Consider the following 24,808-nt stretch of genomic DNA (forward strand, 5'->3'; position numbering starts at 1 on the left):
ATATCTCCAGTGCATTTATAACCTCATCAGTGACAATCTCAACTGTTCCACCTCCTGCACAGTGAGGGAGGAGAGTCTTCTGCAGCTGAATCGAATGCCTGCCAGTAAGATAATTTGGCCTTTTCTAGCCAACCTTCCAGTAGCGTCACATCCTGAAAGGGTGTAGAAACTTGGTGGTGCAGTGTCTTTTAATGGGCCAAGTGATAGGAACACATCTCTGAGGGAGACACACAGCAATTCTGTTTCCCAGCAGCAGGCACAAAACCAGAATCTTGCTGAAGACTTGGGTAGCGCATCTCAGAGAGCACTACAACTGCTGTGTCTTGTGCAAAACTCTTGAGTTTAGTATCACCTCTTATAGATTCATAGATTCATAGACTCTAGGACTGGAAGGGACCTCGAGAGGTCATCGAGTCCAGTCCCCTGCCCTCATGGCAGGACCAAATACTGTCTAGACCATCCCTGATAGACATTTATCTAACCTACTCTTAAATATCTCCAGAGATGGAGATTCCACAACCTCCCTAGGCAATTTATTCCAGTGTTTAACTACCCTGACAGTTAGGAACTTTTTCCTAATATCCAACCTAAATCTCCCTTGCTGCAGTTTAAGCCCATTGCTTCTTGTTCTATCATTAGAGGCTAAGGTGAACAAGTTTTCTCCCTCCTCCTGATGACACCCTTTTAGATACCTGAAAACTGCTATCATGTCCCCTCTCAGTCTTCTCTTTTCCAAACTAAATAAACCCAATTCTTTCAGCCTTCCTTCATAGGTCATGTTCTCAAGACCTTTAATCATTCTTGTTGCTCTTCTCTGGACCCTCTCCAATTTCTCCACATCTTTCTTGAAATGCGGTGCCCAGAACTGGACACAATACTCCAGTGTCCAGTATGGCACTGATGCCATGCAAGATAATTTCGGTGTCAGTCTCCTCATGGGAACTATGAAGAAACTCCACTGAACAGTGCAAGGCAGCAGATACATTATCTTGCAATGAAGAAATTCTTTGAATAATTCTTCACATGCTGGAGCATTTTCCCTGCAATGTACGTGGTTAACTTGTCTTTTGTACGAGTATGAGACATTTGTTTCTTCATTGTGACATTGGAGATGTTCATGGAGTCAATGATTTTGTATTGGACAGCTGCAATACCATGGAGTCTCTTCTTTCTGGTAATATTTTTGATTGATTCCTCGGCATTCATGTCAAACACAAGGTGGACTTCATCCATAGGTCCAGTATTTTCTTCATAGCCACATCATAAAGTGTTCAGCCAAATCTCAGTATGTGTTCACAGTTTCTGATTTGTCAAGAGCTTGACCTCAGTCATAACTCAGCCTATGATTGCTATGATGAAAGGCCTCTACTGGCATAAGATACTGGTCACGTCAGTAAGTGCTGACTTAGGAAGATGATGCAAGATGTGCACTAGTTTGCTTTTTGCCTAGCACATATGCATTGTTGTGTTCCATTCGAACAGCAATTGTAATACCCCAGAACACTTGTACGTTCCCTAAGTCTCATATAAATCAACACAGGGGTCCCCAACGCGGTACCCATGGGCGCCATGGCACCTGCCAGGGCATCTATGTGTGCCCACGTACTGTCTGGCGGCCGAACATCCGCCAAAATGCCAAGAAGCAGCATCATCCAGAGGTGTTGCCGCCAAAATGCCACTGATCTTCGGCGGCGACGCCTCTGGATGTTGCTGCTTGGCGGCATTTCGGCAGTGATGCCTATTGACGTTGCCACTTCTCAACAGCGTTTTGATGGATGCTCGTCTGCTGGCCACAGTCCTCGGTGGCTCGTTGTGCAGCACCCGCCAGACTAAAAAGGTTGGGGACCGCTGAATCAACATCATGCTGAGATCTGGACACAATCACGAGACAAGCAAACAATGCCATGTCTGTGATTAGCTCTGTAATAGTCCCTTCAACCTTCATTCTGACTTTCTTCTTTGCATTCGAGCACAGCTTTAGTCTGTTCTTGAGTGGAGCTCGTAGACGGACAACCTTGGCTAATATCTTTACCATCTGCTGTATCATCACAGAAGTAAGTCTAAGTTATCGGAAGCACAAACTATAAACCTACCCTTGACAAGGTCAGGAGGAATGTGCATCCCTTCAGTCAGTGCCATGCAGCAAAGAACTTGGTTTGCAGCTATATTCAGTGGAGGAGCCAATGCATAAGCTGCACAAGGAATTTGCTACATGATTTGGAATGAATTCTTCAACCAACAGCCACTTGTAGCAGTAGATTACACATGCTGCACGGTTGTGTATGTGTTGGAAACCTCTTGTGACTAATGTGTTACTGATGCCAAAAACTGTAAAAATGTACAATGTGTATGACTTGTGGGAAAATCCTCAAGCATGCTGAAATGGTACATGAAAACAAACTGTGTAATAGAAACCCTTATAATGATGCTGTTTGGTTAAGTAAGAACACCCTTTGCATTAGAAAGTCTAATAATGTTGAGGTTTCTCAGCTAATGGCTATCCGCATGCCTAAAACTTTCCACTGCAGAAAAACCAGTACAAGCTTGGACTGCTGTGCAAAAAAGGGAAACTGAGGCACAATAGCTCACAAGAGCTCACAGCCTTCCTGGCTGAATGCCAGAGTAAGAACATGCTCCCTGAAGAACATTAATGGCTATGTTAAGTCAGCATATAGTCCAAACCCTGAAATCACTGAAGTGTTTCGCAAAGTACAGCTATCAGAGGGGTGCCCTGTTAGTCTGGATCTGTAAGAGCAGCAGAGAGTCCTGTGGCACCTTGCAGACTAAGGGACGCTTTGGAGCATGAGCTTTGGTGGGTGAATGTGTGTGCTCCTGTCTCCTTTGATGCTAACCGTGTAAACAGACGGTTCCTGGCTGTCACTCCTGCTATGGGTTCAGTAACACTGAGGTGAAGTCCCTGGGTTGGGCTCTCTTGGAAATGTACTGGGAACCAGCTGAGAATGACGGAAAACAGCCAGTTGCCTTGTGTTAAGCTGGGTGGGTAATTACCGTGATGCTGAGGAAACGTCCCCATAGCTGCCCGTTGTTCGCCGAAAGGCTCCGAGCTGCCGTGAGCGGCTTGAACCGGAGTGAAGATGCCGGGGATCCCAGTCCTTTGCGTCGCGGCGCTGCTGCCCGTGACCGCTGGGCTCTTTCTGACAGGCTCCGTGTGAGGAGCTCAGACCCGTGCACGCCCGGCCTTGTAGGGCCGTGTCCTTCCTCACAACATGGCTTCCCGCGGCGCCCGCGGCCGCTGAGTCCCGAGAGCGGGGCCCGGTCCGAGCGCCGCGGGTCTCTGGCCCCGCTTCCCGCGGGCCGGGGGTGGCCTGGGGGCGGGTCTCTGCCCCCTCCTCCTCCCCCCGGGGGGGGTGGCGGCCCCGGGCCTGGGGCGGGTCTCGCCCCCCCCTCCTTCCCCCGGGGGGTGGCGGCCCCGGGTCTGGGGCGGGTCTCGCCCCCACGTCTCCTCCCCTCCGGGGGGGTGCGAGAGCCCCAGGCTGGGGAGACGGGTCTCGCCCCCCCTCTCTTCCCTGGGGGTGGACGGCCGGGTCTGGGCGGGTTCTCCGCCCTCTCCTCCCCCCGGGGGTGCGGACCCCAGGGCCTGGGGCGGTCGCCCTCCTCCCTGGAGGCGCCCCGTTCTGAGCCGTCACTCCCCTCTCCTGCTCCCGGGGGGGTGGCGGCCCCGAGGCCTGGGGGCGGGTCTCGCCCCCCACTCCTCTCCTCCGGGGGGGAGTCGGGACACCCGGGCTGGGGCGGGTCTCCGCCCCCCCCTCGCCCCGGGGGAGGGTAGGGCCGCCTGGGGCGGTGTCCTCCTCCCGGGTGGCGCCTGCGGGCTCCCCCTCCTCCTTCCCGACGGGGGCGGTGGCCAAACCGGCCCCTGGGGGCGGGTCTCTGCCCACCCAACGCGGCGCAAGGGTGGGGCCCAGGGCCTGGGGGCGGGTCTCGCCCCTCTCATCTCCCAGCGGGGTGGCCGCCCGGGCCTTAGGCGGGTCTCGCCCACACCTATCTCCTCCCTCCGGGGGTTGGCGGCCCCGGGCCTGGGGCGAGGTCTAGCCCCCCTCGTCCTCAAACCACCCCAGGGGGGTGGCGGCCAACGGGCCTGGGAGCGGAGAGTCTACAGCCCTCTCTCCCCCCGGGGGTGTGGGCGTGCCCCGGGACCTGGGCGGGTCTCGCCCTTCTCACCCCCACCCGGGGGGGGTGGCGGCCCCGGGCCTGGGGCGGGTCTCTCACGGAGGAGGGGTGCCAGCCCTGTGACTGAGGTAGAAGTTGCCTGGGCTTTGGCAGGGCTAGGAGGAAGCTGGCCTGGAAGGTAGGGGTTTGCCTAGGGCTTAGGAGGTCCGGGTCGGTTCTCTGCTCTCACACAGACTTCCCATGTGACCTTGGTTGAGGCATTTAGGCTCAGACGTTTCATGGTGTTTAGCAGTTGGCTGCTCAGCATTGCAATTCCTAGCTACTTTCGGTATCTAAATCTCATTTTTGAATCTTACTGTCAAAACGAGAGATGTAAGTTTCTAAATCAGCTAGGCATTAACGATAACATTAAAGACTATCCAAACGCGTGCATATGAAGGAACAGAATTTAGGTTCCGTGCATAACTTCAGTTTGGTACTTGCTGACTTTTAAGTGTATAACTTTGTGACCTTAAAGTTCAGCTTGCCTGAGGAAGAAGGAAACAAAATGTGCGGTGAGTGAGAAGGGAAAAGGAAGCATCTGGGGGAGGGGAGGACATGCCTGAGAATTCATGCTCTAATATTTACGTCAGATAGTGCTGACGTAAGCCTTACTTAACCACAATAAAAATAAATACACCTAATATTGGTGAGGTTTTTTTTAACCTAGATTATTCTAAAACATTGTCGTATTTCTAGTTCCAGGTAGATGACCGAACAGAGATGCCTCCTTGTGTAACTGTTCTGATTATTGGAGCTGGATGCCGGGGAAAACACTACTCTTATTTTGCTGTACATTTCCCCAGCCGAATGAAGGTAAAGATGTCATATGCTGTCAGTGTTTTTCAATGAGTCATGTGTCTTATGGTAGTTAATTTGAACAGAGTTCTTCTTGAATTGCAGCAGTCACCATATAAAATGTGAGGTAAATTACTATAGTGTTTGAAAGTTGTTAATGAGAAAACAGATCTTTTCCTAATATCTTGCTCCTTTATTGGTTCATAACTCATAACAGCAGGAATATTAGATTTCAAACATAGCATTTGCGATACCTTGTGTTAGAAAAGTGATGTTTTTAACTACTATATTTACCTTCTGAAAGTCCTGTATTGAGTGTGAGCACTCCATCATTTTTCCTTAAGTTTAAAGTTCGGAATTGCAGCTAGAGCCACTAGGCGTGTGCGCACTGCTGGGGAACTGCAGCATGCTTTTAGAGACGGTTGAGCTGGAGCATTTACAGGCAATCTGACAAACCTGAAGTTGGACTCTCTTCCCTCCTCTTTCACTATCCTACATGAGAGTGGTGTTTTGATTTAAAACAAGTCCCCTTTGAGCACTTGTACTTACCTGCAGCAGTTATAGATCCGACTGCAAGTGAGCGATTGGTGAAGGAGAGAGAGAACAAGGGACACAGAGCTGGTGTTCAAGTGCACTACTAGAAAAATGCTTGACGACATATTCTCCAACTATTAAATTACACTGAGCGCAGTCTAAAGAAGCTCTTTACTAAGTTAACAATAAACTTAAGACTTAAAGGCCAAAGTCTGGGCCGTGCGCACAGCGCCTTCTTAGTCCGTGGCATAGTACATGTGGGTTTTGGCCAGTGGATCTGAGAGCACACTTTCCAACAACTAGCAGTGTTTTAATTGTAATTGTCCTCATATCTCCTTAAAGTAGCAATAGAGGTGGTGATAGTCAAGGACATTGAGGAGCAGAGTCTAATCCCAGCGCCTTGTTAGACACATCAGGAGCCTACTCTGCCATCATGCCCTCTTCAGTTTAACTGTGTCAGTAAACCAAATTTTGTTGTACAAATGCCAAACTGCCACCCCTCTATCATGGTACTATGAGCATGAGATTTCCTGCGCTTAGTTTTTGCTCTGCTGTCCACTTCTGATTAGTGCTGACAGCAGTGAGTGCTGGAGGTGTGGCCATAGTACAGGATCCTCCCATGCAGCAAGGTGCCTGCAGTTGTTAGTTTAGCCACAGTCCTGGCAGGAGATTTTCAATGTGTGGTGCTTGCTAATCTCACTTGTGGAATGTCCCACTGATCTTTCTAATAACTTCATTTTGGGAGTACCGGGCAATGGCATGCAGAGACCTGAACCTTCCACACATGCTGTTTAACATACAGTCAGCTGCTAATAAGACAATTGCCACCTGTATTCTGGTGATGGATAAGATGCTTGGCCTTTTGTGTATAACTAAAACAAGCTGGCAGATCCTGTTAGTCCTGTGATGACTTGGTTTGCTCCAGTGGAATAACCAGTGCAAATGTAAGACTCAGGAGGATCAGCAGGAGTTTGTGGCTATGGTTTTAGCCTCCACACCTTGCAGGGACTCCAGTCTCAGATCAAACATCTACACCACAGTTAAAAAGCCCCACAGCCTGACCCCTGTGAGCCTGAGTCAGCTGACATGGGCCAGCTGTAGGTGTTTAGTTGCAATGTAGACATACTCTCAGACAGCAATGACAATTATCTGTGTTCTAGAAGAATGTCTTCCATGGCTGGTTGAAGTCAGTAACAAGACTTTAGACCCATTATTACAAGAAACTGTTAATGATTTTCTTGTTGAGGGCGATAGGCTGTCCATAGTCTTACAAATAGCAGTTTCACTTGCTCTGGAAAATCACCAACTATATCGCAGCCTTGAATATTTTTTTTAAATGGAAGATTGAGAAGGTGGTGGTGGGTTTTGTTTTGTTTACAGCTGCACTAAGTTCAGTCAGCTTCCAGGATTCCTATCGATCTGGCTTCAGATCTCCGAATGGAAGAGAGACTGGTTGTATTGACAGTTGATCTAAAGTAACGATCCCCAGCTGATTCTACTAATTATTTCTGCTTTTTAATGCCATTCACCGCTGAGGTTTTTACCCTCCTGTAGGGATAGACAAAATGACCCTTCAGTGGTTGGTTCCTCCCTCTGTACAAGATACAGAGGATAGTACTGGGCAACTGCTGCTCCTTTCCAAGGGCTCTTGCACAGAGAGTTCTCGATGCCCCTCCTGATCAATGTGTATATGAAGCCACCAGGGGAAATAGTGATGATATTTCAGCCCAGTATGTTACACTATGATGTTGGTGATAGGAGCTAGAGGAGAGAGTCTGATCAGTGTCCATGCTAATTGAATGGGTTTTGCCTACTTCTTGCCAATATGCTTTGCAGGTCTCTAGCAGGCCTATTTGGCCCATTGCTGTCCCTGAATTCTTAGTGCTTTTGAGGCGATGAGAGTCCCGAAGTCTCTTCAGATCCGTGGGAGGGCTCTGCTGCTTCTGGTCCAGTCCCGAGTTTAGCATGCTCTTATGTTTCCTTGTTGGTACCCCTGAACTGGCCACCTATCTTGAGATTTATACCTTCACCAAGGTAATATCTTGGTTCCATAAAAGGGATATTTGCCTGTTTGTTTTGCCATTGGCTGTTACTCACGCTCACTATCTCACTCATTCTTTACATCAATCAATTACATGTTCATAAGCATGAGTACAATTGATTATATAGAGCTATGCAGCTTTAAGCAAGCATGTAACATCATTGGGGGCTTTCCTCGGCTCGTAGCTTTGTAATGGCGTAACAGGATACAGTTCAGCCCCCACCTTAAAGAGCAAACGGGGGCGGGGGACACTTCTGGTTACAAGAAGCGCAGTTTGTGACTGGTTGGGGAGTTTAACTTCAGTGTTACCCACCAGTCTTGGGAATATCTGCTCTCCCTTTGCTGCTTTCCCTGACCTTGGTATTTCCGGAGAGGGCTGCCCCAGGCACCTCTGTGCCACAACATCTTTGACATGCTTCCAGGTCCAGATCAAGCTGGTCAGGATTTTTAAACCTTGAATGATCTGGGCTCAAGTTGTCTGAGAGCCCTCTTGTCCTATACTCCATCACAGCAGTGGAAATCATTTGGGATACAGTTGTTCTCTTTAGCCAGTGGGAGGATGTCCATGGTAGAGGGTCTCCACCTTTTGAATTTGCTCCACTTGATGGTTCAACAGAGCTTGGGTTTGTTGAGCTACATATTCAGTGTCAGACTTAATTATCTGATCTGATGCTTGATTGCTTTTGTTTGCCAGCTTGGTTTTTATTTTCATTAATTTTGCTGTAATTTAAAGATCATTTCCTACAGTAAGTGGTGTGGTGTTTTATTCAGTCAGGTTTTAAATATTCTAAATGATGTGGCTTTAATGAGGAGATATTTCTACAACCTGTTAAATGATTCAGGATTTTATTCCTGAAATTTAGCCTAAAATTTTCTTTGCTAAGTTTTCTTTCCTGACTCCTAGGTTAAAGTGTTAGCAGTGTTTTGAATATGTAAAATGCTGTATTGTTTTTATTTTATTGTTGCTAATAGTGACCCCTTGATTTAGGCTTCCTACAGTTGCCCATTATGAAAGATTTTTATGGTCTCTTTTTGAGGAAACACTAAGTCCTCCATTGTGAGCAGCAGGTCTTTGGAATTTGACACGGCAAAACCCTGGGCTAGAGATGTGCCTTTCTCTTGTCCAGGGTGGATAAAATTGCTTTTTTTCTTTTTTAAAGGGGGGGTATTTAAATCAGATTTTTTTAGTTTGAATATTTAAAATTAAATTTGAAATTATGATTAAGGTAAGCCCTTAATTTATTGTAAACTTAAAAAAATTATTATAGTAAATTTTAAAAAAATTAAGCAATATGTGTTTGTTAAATTTTAAAGAAAGTCAAATTGCTGAACTGGTGCAAGTCACTGGCTAAACTCTTGAGCTAGAATTAGCTGAAGTGCTAAACCAGCTTTTAACAGTAGTAGTCTTTTCTGCAAGTGTGGAGAGAATATTTTCAGTTGGTGGCTATAATTCATTCAAAGAGGCCATTGGGAGTTGAAAAAGCAGAAAAGCTTGTTTCTTCTTCCAATCTATGAGTAAAAGAACAGCTCTGAGAGGAGATCTAATAGTTCTAAAATCTTGAAGGATGTTTCTGGTCATCACGATCAGTTCAATTTATTAACTACAGATGATACTTTGTTTAATTAATCATGTAGTCTTAAATGCAAAACATGTTTTGATAAACATCCCTTCTTAAATGTGCCAGATACATAAGAGACTTTCTTATTAGTTAAATAAAACTAAATTGCTGGGTTTTGTGCATTTTAATTGAATTTGAATTTCAGCTTGACAAAAATCACAAGTGAAAAAATTAGGGCATGTCTACACTACAAAGTTAAGTTGACGTAAGGCAGCTTATGACGACCCAACTGTAGAGGTGTACCCACCGCAGTGCTCTTCCTGCTGCTTTAACTCGCCTGCTACGCCGACCTGGAGGAGAGGCATAGAGCTTTAACTCGCCTGCTACGCCGACCTGGAGGAGAGGCATAGAGCTTTAACTTGCCTGCTACACTGACCTGGAGGAGAGGCAGAGCTTTTTGCAACCTAGTTAGACTGAGGCAGTGTCCGTTTAGACATTGCTTATGTTGCCTTAAGTGGCTTCCAGGAACTGTCCTGCAATGCTGGTGACCATTTTCAACTCCACTGCCCTGTAGCCAGGTAGAACGTCCCATCCCCTTTAAAGCCCTAGGAAGTTTTGAAATTGCTCTTCCTGTTTGCTGGGCATGCAGAGCTCAGCTAGCAACTGCCCAATTGACTGCTGGCTCCATGCAGCAAATGTGCTTCTGCCTGGAGTACACGGGAGATGGTGGATCTCCTGGGTCTGTGAGGAGAGGAGGATGTGCAACCGCAGCTCCGCTCCAGCCGCAGAAATTTGATATCTACGGCAAGATCGCTTGGAGCATGGTGGAGAAGGGCTACGGCTGTGACACGCTGCAGTGCAGCGTAAAAATCAAGTTGCTGAGGCAGGCGTACCGGAAGGCAAATAGACACTCTGGTGCGGAGCTGTAAACATGCTGCTTCTACAGGGACCTGCATGCCATCGTTGCCAGCAACCCTTCCTCCACCCCCAAGAGCCCTGTGGGTACTTCAGGGCTGGAGTTGCTGGTCACCAGAGTGAACATAGAGGACGACATGTTGGATGAAGAAGTGGAGGCGGAGGAGAATGAGGGACAGGCAACAGGGAGACCCAGTGGCATGGAGAATCAGGATCTCCTTTTGAGTCCTGAGCTGTCTAGCCAGTCCCAGCAGCCCTGGCAAGCCGGATGCAGGGGAGGGAACTTCTGGTAAGCACTCTGCTTCAAGACTGCAGGGACACATCTGCTGATGTACTGCTTTTTTAATTGGGCTACAAGAAGTAGTGAAATAACCAACGCAGAAACAGTTATCTGTTTCTCATTCTCCTGTACAGCCAGGCAGGGGGGCCCTGCGGAAAAGTTTGTTTATGCGCAATGGGATATCCCATGAATCTTCCATAGAGATCTCTTGGAAAGTTTCCTGGAGGTAATCTGCAATCCTCTGCTGAAGATTTTTTGGGGGGGCTGCTTTGTTTCTTCCTCTGTGGAGGCCACTCAGTAATTACTTCAGCAGGCAGGATAGCAGCACACAGGGCAGCAGCATACAGTCCCAGGGTATGGCTACACTGGAGAGTTGCAGCGTTGGTGGTGGGTTTACAGCACTACAGCTTACTCACCGTCCACACTTGCAAAGCACATACAGCCCTGCATCCCTCTGGCTGCAGTGCTGGCTGTACTCCTGCTCTGTCTGGGGAATAACGATTGCAGCGCTGGTGATGCAGCACTGATCCGCCAGTGTGGCCACCAAAAGCGCTGTAATTGGCCTCCAGAGTATTCGGAGGTATCCCAGAATGCCTGTTCAGCCACTCTGCTCATCAGTTCGCACTCTACTGCCCTGGCCTCAGGTGACCTGCCCTTTAAATGCCCCGGGAATTTTAAAAATCCCCTTCCTGTTTGCTCAGCCAGGTGTGTCTATTGCAATCTGGAACCTGGCAACTCCAGACAGCTACCGATCGGTCGGCGAACCAGTTGGAGGGGAAAGTCAATCGTTGGAATCGTGTTGATGCAAGTTTGCAGGCCATTAATCGCATCCTGCTAAGAAGAACCGTGATCTGGGAACGTGCAGAACATTCTGGATGGCTTTGCACAAATGGGTTTCCCTAACTGTGGAGGGCGATAAATGGAAGCATATTCCTATTCTGGCACCACCCCACCTAGCATCCCAGTACATTAATCGGAAGGGGTATTTCTCTATGGTTCTCCAGGCACTTGTGGATCACAGTGGGCGTTTCATTGACATTACAAGGCTGGCCTGGAAGGGTGCATGATGCATGCATCTTTCGGAACAGTGGCCTGTTCAGGAAGATACAGCCGAGACTCTTTTCCCAGACCTGAAGATCACAGTAGGGGACGTCAAAATGCCATTGTGATCCTTGGAGACCCCCGCTTACCCGTAATGCTTGGCTCATGAAACGTATACAGGGAGCGGAAACGCTTTTGTTCAGGATGGAAACGTTTCGGGACGAGGAGGAAGGGTTGGGCTCATGCATGCATGCTAGTATGTGGAATGCCATTGATGTGGTCTATCACATAGGGGTAAGCGGCATCAGCGAAAGTAATTCTTCAACAAGTTTCAAGCACAGAGCGTGGGCAATGCGCTTGTGCAGAGTTAAAAAGGGAAGAGCGTGTGGTTTGTCCAACAGGTCAGGCTAATAGCACGTCCGCGCCACGTGCTGCGAGGGTAGGGTGGACAGTGCTGATCACAGGCAAGCTGCATAGGGGCCAGGGGTAGAATCCGCATTGCTATTAGAGAAATCTCAACTCTTCCCGTGACACCCAAGAGGCGGCGAGATGCTTCCAGGATAACACTCCTGTGGAAACATGTTGGGAGACTGTTCTGTGATGCCCCGGCAGTTGCTTTCGCTCGTGCAAATCAGAAATCCTCCTGCAATCCTGACAATATCCCCTTATATCACATTTCGTGGCTCTGTGGGTATGGGTGGCTCTGTTTGGTATCGGGAAATTGCTTAGGAAGACTGTAACTCCTTTCACTGTGTGGGAATTACTGTTTGAGATAATAAAACATGCTGCTCTTTAACTGTTCGCACTGTTTTCCTTCCACAAGCGACCTTGAGGTCGCCAGATTGCCCGGTTAACAGCACAAAGACTCAAAACTGTGGAAGAAGCTGGATGAAAAAAGCAAGAAGACCTGCTGAACAAAACAGTTATGGATACTCTGCAGAGAGATTAAAAAACTACAGACTGAGGGAACGGAAACAAGCAGGTCCACCAGAGAAAAGTGCAGCGACAAAAGAGAAGAAAGCACAAGCAGCTGATAAGCCATCCTGGCGGCAAGCGACTCGTCCAGAAAGAAAGCGCATGGAGCTCATGAAGACAGAGAATACGTGCTGCCCTCCCATCCAAAGCTTTCTACCTTGTCCAATAAAATACAGCTCCAACGTCATTCCCAGGTTCTACCCCCTACAGCTCACACAACACACTGTATGATTACCAAACACGACAGAGCATTAAACACTTACCTATGCAATCAACACCACATACCCACCATGACAGCTATTTCAGCCTGAAGTGCAGCAGTCCATTGCACCAGGCAACTCCAGACGGACATATTCAACACTTGACTGTACAGTTAACACCACCCACACCTGCCCTTTAGGAACACAAAATGTATTGTGATGTCTGTCCGAAAGTTCAATTTTTCTTTTCAATAAATGAATTCTTGGCTTTGAAAACGCTTTATTATCCTCGAGAAAGGAAAACGATCACCCCCACCAAGGCCCAGGAAAGAAACAGTGCACCTCAACCACATCTGAACACAAACAAACAATAACAAAATACCCAACATGCAATCATCTTCAGGAAAAACGATTCTACCAAATTGTAACCCATCGCACTACTCCCCATCCAAGGACCAGACCGTATCGTGGTTTTTCAAGCCAAATGCTCTGAAGGCATCTAATCTTGTAGCCCTTGCTTGGCTCTCTCTAGTACCTGCTCTTGGCCTGTCGCAATTCAGCTCCAGGCACTTGACACCCTCGGAGGTCCATTCTCGATGGAGGTCTTCCCTCTACAATATTATGGAGGGTCAGAAGAGCGATAAGACCACAGGGACGCTGGCTTTCCCAAAATCTCGCTTCCATACAGAGATCTAGCGCGCCTTTTAAAAAGCGCAAAAGACACTCATCATTCGGCCACTGGCTCAGCCTGTAGTTGAACGTTCCTTGCTCTGTCAAGCTTCCCTGTTAACGGGTCATCGCACCAAGGCCATTTAACGGGTACGGGGGCTCCAAGAACAATGGCCCACTTTTGACGTCCCTACTGTGATTTCAGGTCTGGGAAAAGACGTTCCGGCCGCCTGATCCTCTGAACCAGGCCACTGTTCCCGAAAGACGCATCGCACTCATCCGCACCCTTACCAGGCAGCCTCGTGTAACGGCTCAAGCGACGCCCATGTGGCTCCCAAACGTGCGCCTGGAGAACCATAGAGAATACCCCTTCGACTTAATTACGGACTGCAGGTGGGGCGGGTGCCAGAAATCAATACTCTTCATCTTTATCGCCCTCAACAGGTTACGCGAAACCATTTGTGCAAGCATCCATGAATTGTCTCTGCACGTTCCCCCAGACAGTCCACGGTTGATCTGCCACAGTTATCGTAATCCTACGGCTGAGCCCGCTGTATCTGCACAGCTTTTCCTTACCCAAACATTATGAGGTCAGTAACTCGCCTTGCTCCATGCCGGCTCGTTTGAGTGTGAGGTATGTCACCTGAAAGATTCCACCTGCTTCTCTACTGGCAGGGCAGCTCTCAATCTCGTGTCCTTGCGCCGCAGGGTGGGGGTGAGCTCAGCACACAGTCCCATGAAAGTGGCTTTTATCATCCGAAAGTTCTGCAGCCACTGCTCATCATCCCAGACTTCCATGACAATGTGATCTCACCACTCAGTGCTTGTTTCCCGAGTCCAAAAGCGGTGTTCCACGGTGCTGAGCATTTCTGTGAATGCCACAAGCAATTTAGTGTCATACATGTCAAGTAACTCGATATCATCGTCGGACTCCTCACTGTCACTTTTGAGCTGAAGGAATAGCTCAACTGCCAAATGTGATATACTGGCAACACTCATCAGCAAAGTCCTCAGCAGCTTGGGCTCCATTTCCCACAGAAATCGCGTTCCACAGAAACCGTTGGGAGACTTACAATGGCGCCAAACATGGACGGAAAAACAGTGACTGCTGGGATATGAAGCGATGCATCATGGGATGTTGGGACAGGAAGCGGAATAACCCGCACCCTTCCGTCCCCTTTCCACAACCCACGGCACCAAAATGGGACAAGGTGCTCTGTGGAATAGCTGCCCATAATGCACCACTCCCAACAGCGCTGCAAATGCTGCAAATGTGGCCACGCTGCAGCACTGGTAGCTGTCAGTGTGGCCACACTGCAGCGCTTTCCCTACACAACTGTACGAAGACAGCTGTAACTCCCAGCGCTGTACGGCTGTAAGTGTAGCCATACCCCTAGTCTGCAACTGGACTCTTGCAGCCTCGGTTAACCTCAGGCGTGCGCCAAGGGAAAGAGAGACAGATGCTCTTGTTGCTTGTTTGGATCAAGGGTATAAGTGCACTGACAATAACACTTCTATTGTTTCTTTAGCAGCTGCAGATGTGCCCTTGATGGTCTCCCAGACACTGGCTGGTCACCTCTCTCAGATAAGGAGTAGAGCAGACATGTTCAAGGAGGTGCTGCAGTTGTCTGGTGCTTGTGAGCAGAGAACATGGAGTAAGGCAGTCACCATCCACTACATGCTGTTTTTGCAGCAAAGGGGTTTCCCAACTGTGGTGGGGTGATAAGGATGTACATACCATCTATCTTGGGACCAGACAACTGTGCCCCAGAGAACATCAACAGAAAGGGCTACTTCTGTGTGGTATTGCAAGCACTGGTGGACCACCAGGGACGTCTTACCAACATCAATGCAGGAATGTCAGAGAAGGTGCATGACACACACGTCTTTAAGAACACAGGGTTGTTCAGAAAGCTACAAGCAGAGACTTTTTGTCCAGACCAGAGGATTACTGGGGCTGGGGAAATTTCAATAGTGATCCTGAGAGATCCAGTCTACCTCGTGCTCCCATGGCTCATGAAGCCTTATGTCAGCCACCTTGACAGCATCAAGGAGCACTTCAACAACAGGCTCTGCAGGTGCAGAATGACTGTTGAATGTGCCTTTGGCCGCTTGAAAGGCTGCGGGCATTGTCTGTTCATGAGATTAGACATCAGTGAAAAAAATATCGCTATGGCTACAGCTGCCTGCTGTGTGCTTCATAATATCTGTAAAGCAAAGGGAGAGAAGTTCCTGCCAGGATAGAGGCTCTAAGAAGAGCTCAACAGGGAGCTATACAACTCAGGGAGGCTTTGAAAGACCATTTTAATAATGAGCCACAGTAATGTGTGGTGTTTGTTGGGTGCCTATCATTGGTTGTGTTTTTTTTTTTGTAGTAGTATGACATTGCAAATACAGCTGTTGCTATTATCTGTGAATGTCAGCCCAAACCACTGTGTTGTGAACTAATAAAAGTGAATTAAGTTTCCATAAATAGACTTTTATTCCAAACACATGCAAACAGATATACAGGAGAACCTCAGTTATGAACACATTGGGAATGGAGGTTCTGAATAACTCTCAGAACGTTTGTAACGCTGAACAAAGTGTTACGTATGTTCTTTCAAAAGTTTACAACTGAACATTGACTTAATACAGCTTTGAAACTTTACTATGCAAAAGAAAAATGCTGCTTTCCTTTTTTTTTTTTTAAATAGTTTGTTTAACAAAGTACCATACTTGCTTTTTCTTTGGTCTCTGGTGCTGCGTGATTGCGTACTTCCAGTCCCGGATGAGGTGTGTGGTTGACTGGGCAGTTTGTAACTCTGAGGTTCTACTGTATTTATGACTGAATGAAACTTTATAAATACAGGGAAAATAATCTTTGTTCTTTCCCCTTTAAACACATTCACACACACACACCCCCCGTCTCACAGATCAGTGTACGTGCTGCTGTGATTGTTTATAGTCTCTCGCTGGGGTGGACTGGTAGGAGTATTGCATCAGCCCTGCACACTGTGTGGAATGTGGGGTGGATGTAGGGAGGTCCCAGAATGCAGTTCTCTGGCCACAAAGGGAGGCGAGCATGGATCTGTTGAGCTTAAAGGTCAGTAAGAGTCTCAGGATATCTATTTGCTGCTTGAGAAACACTTTCATCTCCTGCTGCATGTCACTCTCCATTTCCTGCACTTTTCTCTTGCATTCGCTGTCTCTGTCCATTCTGAGCATGATCCTCCAATCCCTCTGCTTGGTATCCATAGCATCAGAGGCTTGCAGGATCTCTTAGAACATGTCATCCTATATCGTCTTCCTTCTCCTTACCTGGCTGAGCCTTTCTGCGGGTGTGCATGGAGAGACCCTTAAGGCTATATTTCCAGCTGTAAAAGTTACAATTAGGGCTTCAAGTGATTAAAAGAATTAACTGCAATTAATCACATTAAACAATACAGTGCTATTCATTTTAAATATTTTTGGATGTTTACTACATTTTCAAATATTATTTTCAATTCCAACACAATACAATGTGTACAGTGCCCACTTTATATTTTTTATTACAGATATATGCACTTTAAAAAAGTGTTTTTCAATTCACCTCGTACGAGTACTGTAGTGCAATCCCTTTATCATGAAAGTTGAACTTACAAATCTAGAAATATGTTTAAAAAAAACCCAAACCCAAAACCACCTGTGTTCAAAAACAAAACAAACAACGTAAAACTTTAGAGCCTACAAGTCCATTCAGTCCTACTTATTCTGCCACTTGCTCAGACAAAGAAGTTTGTTTACATTGATGGGAGATACTGCTGCCTGCTTATTTACAATGTCACCTGAAAGTGAGAACAGGCATTTGCATGTCACTTTTGCAGCCAGTGTTGCAAGGTATTTACATGGCAGATACGCTAAACATTTGTATGCCCCTTCTATGGTTTGGCCACCATTCCAGAGGACATGCTTCCATTCTGATGATGGGTTCTGCTTGATAATGATCCAAAGCCGTGCAGACTGACACCTTTTCATTTTCACTCACTAGACAGGGACATGGGTTCCAAAACCCAGTGAATGGAGAGAGGTTGGAGACTGGTGTGTGTACCTGCTGATTACCCATGTGGAGCTCACTACACAGTTCATCATGCTGAACTTTATTTCCTCTCTTTAAAAATAATAATTTCCTACTTTAAAATAAGAATAAAGTTGCAAAAATAAAGCACTGATGTTTAGGAAATGCCCGAATTAAGGTTGCCTACATAAACTTTGCTTCAGCCCCCTTGTGCTTATGCATCATCGTAACTATTTACATGACCATTTTATATTTTTTCCACAGGTTGCCTGCCTCATTCAGTGAATGATGCTCACTTTATCGGTATCTAGTCAGTACTTTTTTTTTATCCTCATTCAGTGTGGGACCTCATGCCTATTTACTGTACACCATCCAAACCCTGTATGGAATAAGAAATTTTCCCATGGGCATTTTTTATGGCATTCATTACTGTAGCACCTGCATGGCACTGATTACTGAGTGTTAAAGAACTTAGATGGGGAACTGTGGCCGAGTTTAAGGCCAAAATTGTTAAGTGCCTAACTTTGGATGCCCAGGGCCTGATTTTATTTCAGAGTGCTTAGTGTTTTTTAGCACTTTATGTATTCTCAGCTCCCACTGACTTCAGTAGCAAAAGTGAGTGCTTGGCAGGGCCCATGTATCTCATGTTGGGCACCCAGAACATGAGGAACACACAGTGACCCTCGGGGAGAAGTTTGGTTTAAGTGACTTTCCCAGCATCAAGGAAGAACTATCTGGTGGAGGTGGGAATGGAATTATTTTCCAGGGTAGCAATCAGCTGCTTTAACTATGAGTCCCCTGCCTCATTTGCTACTACCCACCTTCCAACTTCTGCAACAAACAAGGCAGGGATCCTACAGACAATAGCTTCCTTCAGTACATAACCCTGATTGAGTGTCTGAGCAACATCTGTCCAGTGTACTAACTGAGGCAGGGGTCCTGTGACCAAAAAAAGGGGGGCGGGGGGCCAGCATGATTGGAGCTGGGTTGTAATTGACAACCTTAAATCTGGCACTTCTACATTTCAATTGCTTCGATTTGCAATCTTAATGTTTTCTATGTGGTCTTTTTATATGTAAATGAGAGTAAGGTTTTACTGCTCTTTTGGCACTGCAGAAGCTGTCCAGCTTTGGAAGCCGGAGCTGGATTATTGTTCACACATCAACAGAACTGGCTTTGCCCTCTAGTGTCTTCAGATTCAGCTTCATTACACCTGTGCAAGCCCACTGAATGCAATCTCTGTTCAGGTTCTTGTTGCAGCAGAGCTGTGGCAAAGGGTATAATTTTGAGGACAAGTGATGTACAGATATAACTGGCAGTTTGGGGGGTATGGACTCTAGTGATGCACTAGGTTGATTTTCATATGTCTACACTGCAATAAAAAAGCCACAGTGCTGAGTCTCAGCCAACTCAGGTGCACAGCTTGGACCGTTGAGCTAAACATTTGGGCTGGGGCTGGGCCCTGAGACCCTCTGCCCTATCACCTAGCTCCAGATCCCAGTATGCTTTCATAGATTTAAAAAAAATCTTTGGCTGACAAACTGAGCGGACTTGCTGGAGAGTAGACAAGAATAAATGTGGAGCTCCACTAAATCATTGTTCAAGTCATAGTACAGAGTATAGTCCTCCCTTTGGCTGGATGAATAGCAAAAGGGCCTTGCTTTCAGTCAGATGGAGGGGTTAGGGTTCAGATCTCTTTAGATTCCTATTTCTGCCCATTTCTCAAAGCAGTCAGCTGGTGTCTTCCAGCCCTGCTTCCACCAAGCTTGTCGTGCCTGCATTGTGTTCAGGTTTCAGGGGGTTGTGAAAGGAGGGGAAGTGCTCTCGCTAAGTAGCGCTCGCCTTTCTAATTTTGTCCCTGCATCCTTGTGTTATTTGTTTATATTCATCCTTTGTCATTTGATCTAGTCTCCACTTTTTGTAGGACTTTTTATTTGTAGATCATTGAAGATCTCCTGGTTAAGCCAGGGTGGTCTCTTTCTGTACTTCCTATCTTCTGCTCTTGTGCCCTTAATAATGTCTCTTTGAAAAAGTGCCAGCTGTCTTCTATTGTTTTTCCCCTTATACTTGCTTCCTATGACTGACTCCTCCGAAGTATCCACGGGATCCTTGGGGGTATGTGTCGCTGCTGAATATGGCATGCAGCTCATTGTAAAAGCAGCATGTTTGCAGTTCTGCACCAGAACTACTGTTAACCTCCCTTGCATTTTGATATGCCTGTCACAGCTCCTGACTTTCATGCAGCGCTGCCGCGGGTCCCTCATGTAGCCCTGTGATGTTCCTCTCTGGTGGTGTCTGTCACTCCAGGCCTTGACTCTGGGAGCCAGCCTTATCCTGCTCAGCAGTGAGAATCCCCACTCATGGGCTGTTCACTCACAGTCTCAGGCATGTAAGCTGCTCCTTGGATTGTGCAACTGAATGATACTAGATAATATCTTCAGTCCCAGACACAACCCTAGGAGCCTCTGTCTTGTAGTGTCCGGTTATGCACACTGGACACTGCAAGCTTATATGAGTTCATCAATTTAACAAAGAAATTGATTTGTACCAGGCTTGTTATCCCAAGGGGAGTTTCTTCAAACCAAATGCACTGCTTCATGTAGAATAAAACAAATTAACTATAAAGATAGATTTTAAGTGATTATATATCAAAGCATATATAGTCAGATTTGGTCAAATGAAATAAAAACAAAACACATTCTAAGCTGATCTTAACACTTTCAGTGTCCTTACAAACTTTGATGTTTCTCACCACAGGCTGACTGGTTACTCTTCAGCCAGGCTCTCTTCCCTTTGATCAATGCTTCAGTTGCTTGGTGTGGTGTCTGTAGGTGTAGGTGGAGAGAGAGAGCATGGCAAACGTCTCTCCTGTTTATCATGTCCTTTCTTCCCTCTTGGTTTTGCCCCCCCTCCTTCAGAGTCAGGTGAGCATCACCTCATCGCAGTCCGATATTCGCCAAAGGAATGGGAGTGACTCATTTGAGAGTCCAACAGATTCTTTTGTTGCTGCCTAGGCCAGTGTCCTTTGTTCCTGTGAGGCTGGGCTGGGTTTGTCCCATGCCTGCCCTGATGAGGTGTGAACTGCCCCTCTGCTCTTGGAGAGTTTTTGCCTGGGCTTATTTTAAGCCATGAGGATACATTTTCAACCTCATAATTACTTACAGTAATGTTACAGGTTATAATTTCATGTAACAGTTACTATAACATCACTATAACAATGCTCAGTGCATCATGAGCCTTCCGAAGACACCTGACATAAGAAACTTTGCATTGGATACCACATAATCATTTTACAAGGATTAACGTGACAGTGCTGGGTGTTCCCCTGAAGTACAGAGCGTCACAAGCCCTTCTTGCCCATGTCCTGAGTGATCTGCTCATCGATATCAACATTTCTACGGCTGGATCAGAGGTGTACACGCACAGCCTTTTCCTCCTCACTGACCCAGGAAATCCACCACTTCCTGTGTACTCCAGGGATGAGTACGTCTGCAGTGTGGAACCGGCATGGTCAGCTGGGCAGTTGCTACGTGAACTCTCCAGACTGAGCAAATGTCAGGATGGAGGATGTCAAAAATTCACTGGCCTTTAAAAGGGGAAGGGCATGCTCCTATGTATCTGACCAGAGGACAGTGTGGTTCAAAACGGTGACCAGAGCAGTCACGGTGGGGCATTGTGGGACACCACCTTGAGGCCAGTAAAGTTGACTAAGTAATGCAGAGTCTATACTGACACTGCATCGACCTAACTACATCAACCTAAGTGCTATGCCTCTCAGGGAGGTGGAATTATTAAGTTGGTGTAGTGAGTGAGTTACTTCGGTGGGAGTAACATTTTAGTGTAGACACTTACAGAGTTAAGTCAGTGTAAGCTGCCTTGGGTTTACTTAACTCTAGTGTAGACCAGGCCTAAGTACCTTTCCCAGACCTGAAGAAGAGCTCTGTGTAGCTCAAAAACTGCTCTATCATTAACAGAAGTTGGTCCAAAAGGCAGAACTGCAGCACTTCTTAGGCAAAATGTATTTTATGGAGGAAAATACAAAATTCTATGCCCAGTGCTGCAGCATTCTCTCAGGAGTAGAAGTTGATCACAGCACCCTGCCCGCAGAACCAGGTTAGTACAGAGTGGGGAACACAGGCCTGCTGGGAGGTCACAGACTGGGGTTCAGAATAGCTAGTGGGGAGGCACAGACTGGGGAATGGGCTCAGGAGCTAGTGGACTGACAGCGTTGAACCTGGGGACGGAGTGATACCAGACACCTCTGTGTTCTTGGGGAACCGGGGTACAGTATCCAGCCTGACTCAGGAAAGACACCCCGCCCCTCAGCCTCTGCTTAAACCAAAACCCATCAGAGGAAAAAAACTTGCAGAGAGCAATGAAGGGCGTTGAGAGACACACCTAGACCGCTACTGACAAGGGTGATAAGATTAAGACATCTCCATTAGCATACAGAATGGAGAGCAGAGACGACTCCCCTAGCCCCTGCATGAAAGATGGAACAGAAAGACATCTCAATTTACATACAGAATGGAGAACAGAGAACCACACTGAATTCTGGGACCAGAAAAAGCAGGGATGCACTGCATCATGGGAATCTCTGCTCCAGCTGCTAATGAACCTATGTCTGCACACACCCAGCTCAGCAATTATCAGACCAATTCTAGTAATGAATCCTTAATTGATATCCAAATAGTGAAGCAGCCTGGTTGCATTGTGAGGTCCCTAGAAGAAAACACCACCCATAGCCAAGAGTGATCAGCTCCTATTGTCTAGTCTAAAGAAAACTCTTGAGTCATCAGCCTTACCTATAAACAAATCTATTGTTCTTCCTTGAACAATTGTATTTTCTCTACAAAATCCCTACTCACCCTCCAGTCAGGGTTCTGCTTAGATCCAAACTAGGCATCAGTTCCACTAGAACTCCATCTTCTCCTGGCTAATCGTGCTGGGGGCTCTGCCTGTCTCCAGCTCTCAGGACTCTGAGCTACCACTATCCTCTGGGAACCTTGACCAGTTCAAGCCTCATGAAGTGGGTAAGACCCCCCCCCCCCTTTGTTTTCCTTTCTACCTTAAGTATTAACCTTTATAATGTATGTTGTGTTGGTTTAGTCCTCCTTATGCAGTTATCACTATTATTCAATAAATAACTTCAATAGTTAAGTTGGTTGCTTCTCTCTCTCTTGCTGAACTTTACTCTTTTGTGTTTTTAGCTTCCCCCATTTACTCTGCAGGAACGCTTCTTTTACCTAAGCTAAAGATTCCTGCAGTGCCCAGAATCCTGTGGGGTTTGCTCATCAAGTAGGTTACTGCCAATACAATTGTGCTGTGAGAGTGGGATAGGGACGTGCTGAATCTGGGATGCATAAGGGTAACAGCTTGAAAGTGCTGCTTGTCTCAGTCCATGGAGTCCAGGGCATATAAGGAGAGGCAGCTTGAAAGTGCTGCTTCGTCCAGCCCAGTGAGTCCAGAAGACATTAAGAGTCAGCTTGACAGTGCGTTGACCCGGTCCACTCAGACTTGCTCTGTTAATGTATGTGTGGGTGGGCGAGTGTTCATCCGGTTTTGAGGCTGAAAACAGCCCTAGGGAACCTAGGTCCTGCAGGATAGCTCCACTGGGAGGGGACTTGCAGAAGGGAAAGTAGAGTCCTCGTATGAGAACACAAGTGACACAAGCAGCACGTTGATAAAATTACAGAATCCCTTTCCCAGAAAAGTAACCCAAATAAATGAGCATACCACACAGTAATTGGCAAAATGGTAATGGGGGGGGGGGGGGTGGGAGGGAGAGAAAGGGCTTCAGGGACCCATGGGGATGGGGGGTGCAAGGACAGGGGCAGACGTGTCTCACTGAATGGGGGAGGCTTGAGGTCAGGCAGAATCTACATGGGGAAGGTTTCCCAACTACCCAACAATCCCACCCCTCAAAAAGTCCATCACACCCAACACCCTCCAGGTTCACTCCTAGGCTCCTTCCTCTCCCCTGCTCCTCCATTACCTCTGACCCCCCCAAGCCTTTGCATTGCTTCTGACAGGTGCAGGAAATACAGTTCTCTATTGTAATTTAAATGAATTATACAAAGTTCTATAATAATATGCCTAGTAAGGAGTCTATTTGTCAGAAAAAATAATAATGATCAGAATCTTTTGGGGGCGGGGGGGTCTGTATTGTTACAGACATGCTTGCTGACAGATATTTTGAAATAAATTACCAAAATAATTGAAACTGGCATGATTATATTGTGTTATTTTGACAAATAAAATATGCAGAATTTTGCAGAATTTTCAGATATTGTGTGCAGAATTGTTAAATTTTTGCTACAGAATTCCCCCAGGAGTAACCACTGTACAAGATAGATGCATGGGGAGCCAAATTAAGGTTTCATGGGTGACTGTAAATCTGGCATTTACTAACTTTTGGGTATTTAACTTTATAACCACTGAACTTGGCATTTTGTATGTAATCTTAATTATGCTGTCCTAAATAATTCCTCTTTCTCCTTTATGTGTAAACCCTATGTATACTTGTAAATGGTTATCCTCTTCCCACAAAGCTATTAAGCCAGATTGTATTTAGTTCCTGGAATATTTAGTCACTTTAGTCAATGCCTTCATCTGCCTAATCACTTTGTTGCTGTTCTCTGAATTCCTTTGTGGACATCTTTCTGGTATTGACACTCCCAGCTCTGTTTGCAGAACATAACAATGTTCTTCTTTTTTTAGGTAGTTGGAGTTGCAGATCCTCGTGCTTTTGCTAGAAATGATCTTCAGAAGATTCACAGCATTGACAAGAAAAATGTATTTAATGGTAATATTTGCCTCGCTGTCTTGTTCTATAGGCCATATTATGAAAGACTAAATTAATGAAATATATTTCTATAAATCCAAACATTATTAGTTTATATGCAGCACCTTTGAGGACACACATCTGGGGACTGTATTTATGGAATATTGTATTATTTTGTATTTTAAAAAAAAATTAAAAAATGCCCATTCAAGGCTTTGAGCAGTTTTGACATAGTTAAAAAAAACAGTAACTTCTCATCTTGAGAAGGATGATGTTCCCTTGGTGACTGCAGACTTAATTATACTGGATCATAGAAACAACCACTGTTGCCATATTTAGGTAATCTGCTCATGTCTTCCTTTTATGACATTTTATTCTACAGTAATAGCTAAATGTTTTTGCTGTGAGAATAATAAGACCTATAATATGATATCTACCACTGAAATCTAAACACTGTTAAATACAGTAGAACCCTGCTTCACTGTGTCTCCATTTACACCTTGGAGAATTCTGCACCAAAAAATTAAAAATTCTGCACACGTTTTAAAATTCTGCATATTTTATTGTCAAAATAACGCAATATTATCATGCCAGTTTCAGTTATTTAGGTAATTTATTTAAACGACTACGATGGATGGAGAATAGGAGTGGGGAGCACTGAAGGAAATCTCCAAATGGCCTTTGTCTAATAGTAATGTAGCTAGTTTTAATTCTTTATTTCTAGTTATTAGTCAATAAATATATGCAGCCATATGCTCAGAATTACATCATAGGCAACTGAAGGGCAAGTGAGGGTTGGAGAATCAAAA

The 24,808-nt window shown here is 46.2% G+C and overlaps 1 protein-coding gene across 2 annotated transcripts in view; it reads left to right on the forward strand.

Moving 5' to 3' along the window:
- The first annotated feature begins 4,479 nt into the window (after window positions 1–4,479).
- Window positions 4,480–24,808, forward strand: part of LOC116838721 (2,7-anhydro-N-acetylneuraminate hydratase-like) — an 84,592-nt gene continuing 64,263 nt past the window's right edge. Inside the window, exons 1-5 of one of the 2 annotated variants that reach the window (XM_032804125.2) lie at window positions 4,480–4,682; window positions 4,867–4,983; window positions 7,336–7,533; window positions 10,046–10,303; window positions 23,936–24,020. In XM_032804125.2, coding sequence (XP_032660016.1) covers window positions 10,283–10,303; window positions 23,936–24,020 — 106 coding nt within the window. In that variant the 5' untranslated portion in view covers window positions 4,480–4,682; window positions 4,867–4,983; window positions 7,336–7,533; window positions 10,046–10,282. The remainder of the gene's footprint in view (window positions 4,683–4,866; window positions 4,984–7,335; window positions 7,534–10,045; window positions 10,304–23,935; window positions 24,021–24,808) is intronic. The other variant, XM_032804122.2, reaches the window with a different exon arrangement.

This window comes from Chelonoidis abingdonii, chromosome 10 (assembly GCF_003597395.2).
Source record: "Chelonoidis abingdonii isolate Lonesome George chromosome 10, CheloAbing_2.0, whole genome shotgun sequence".
NCBI lineage: Eukaryota > Metazoa > Chordata > Testudines > Testudinidae > Chelonoidis > Chelonoidis abingdonii.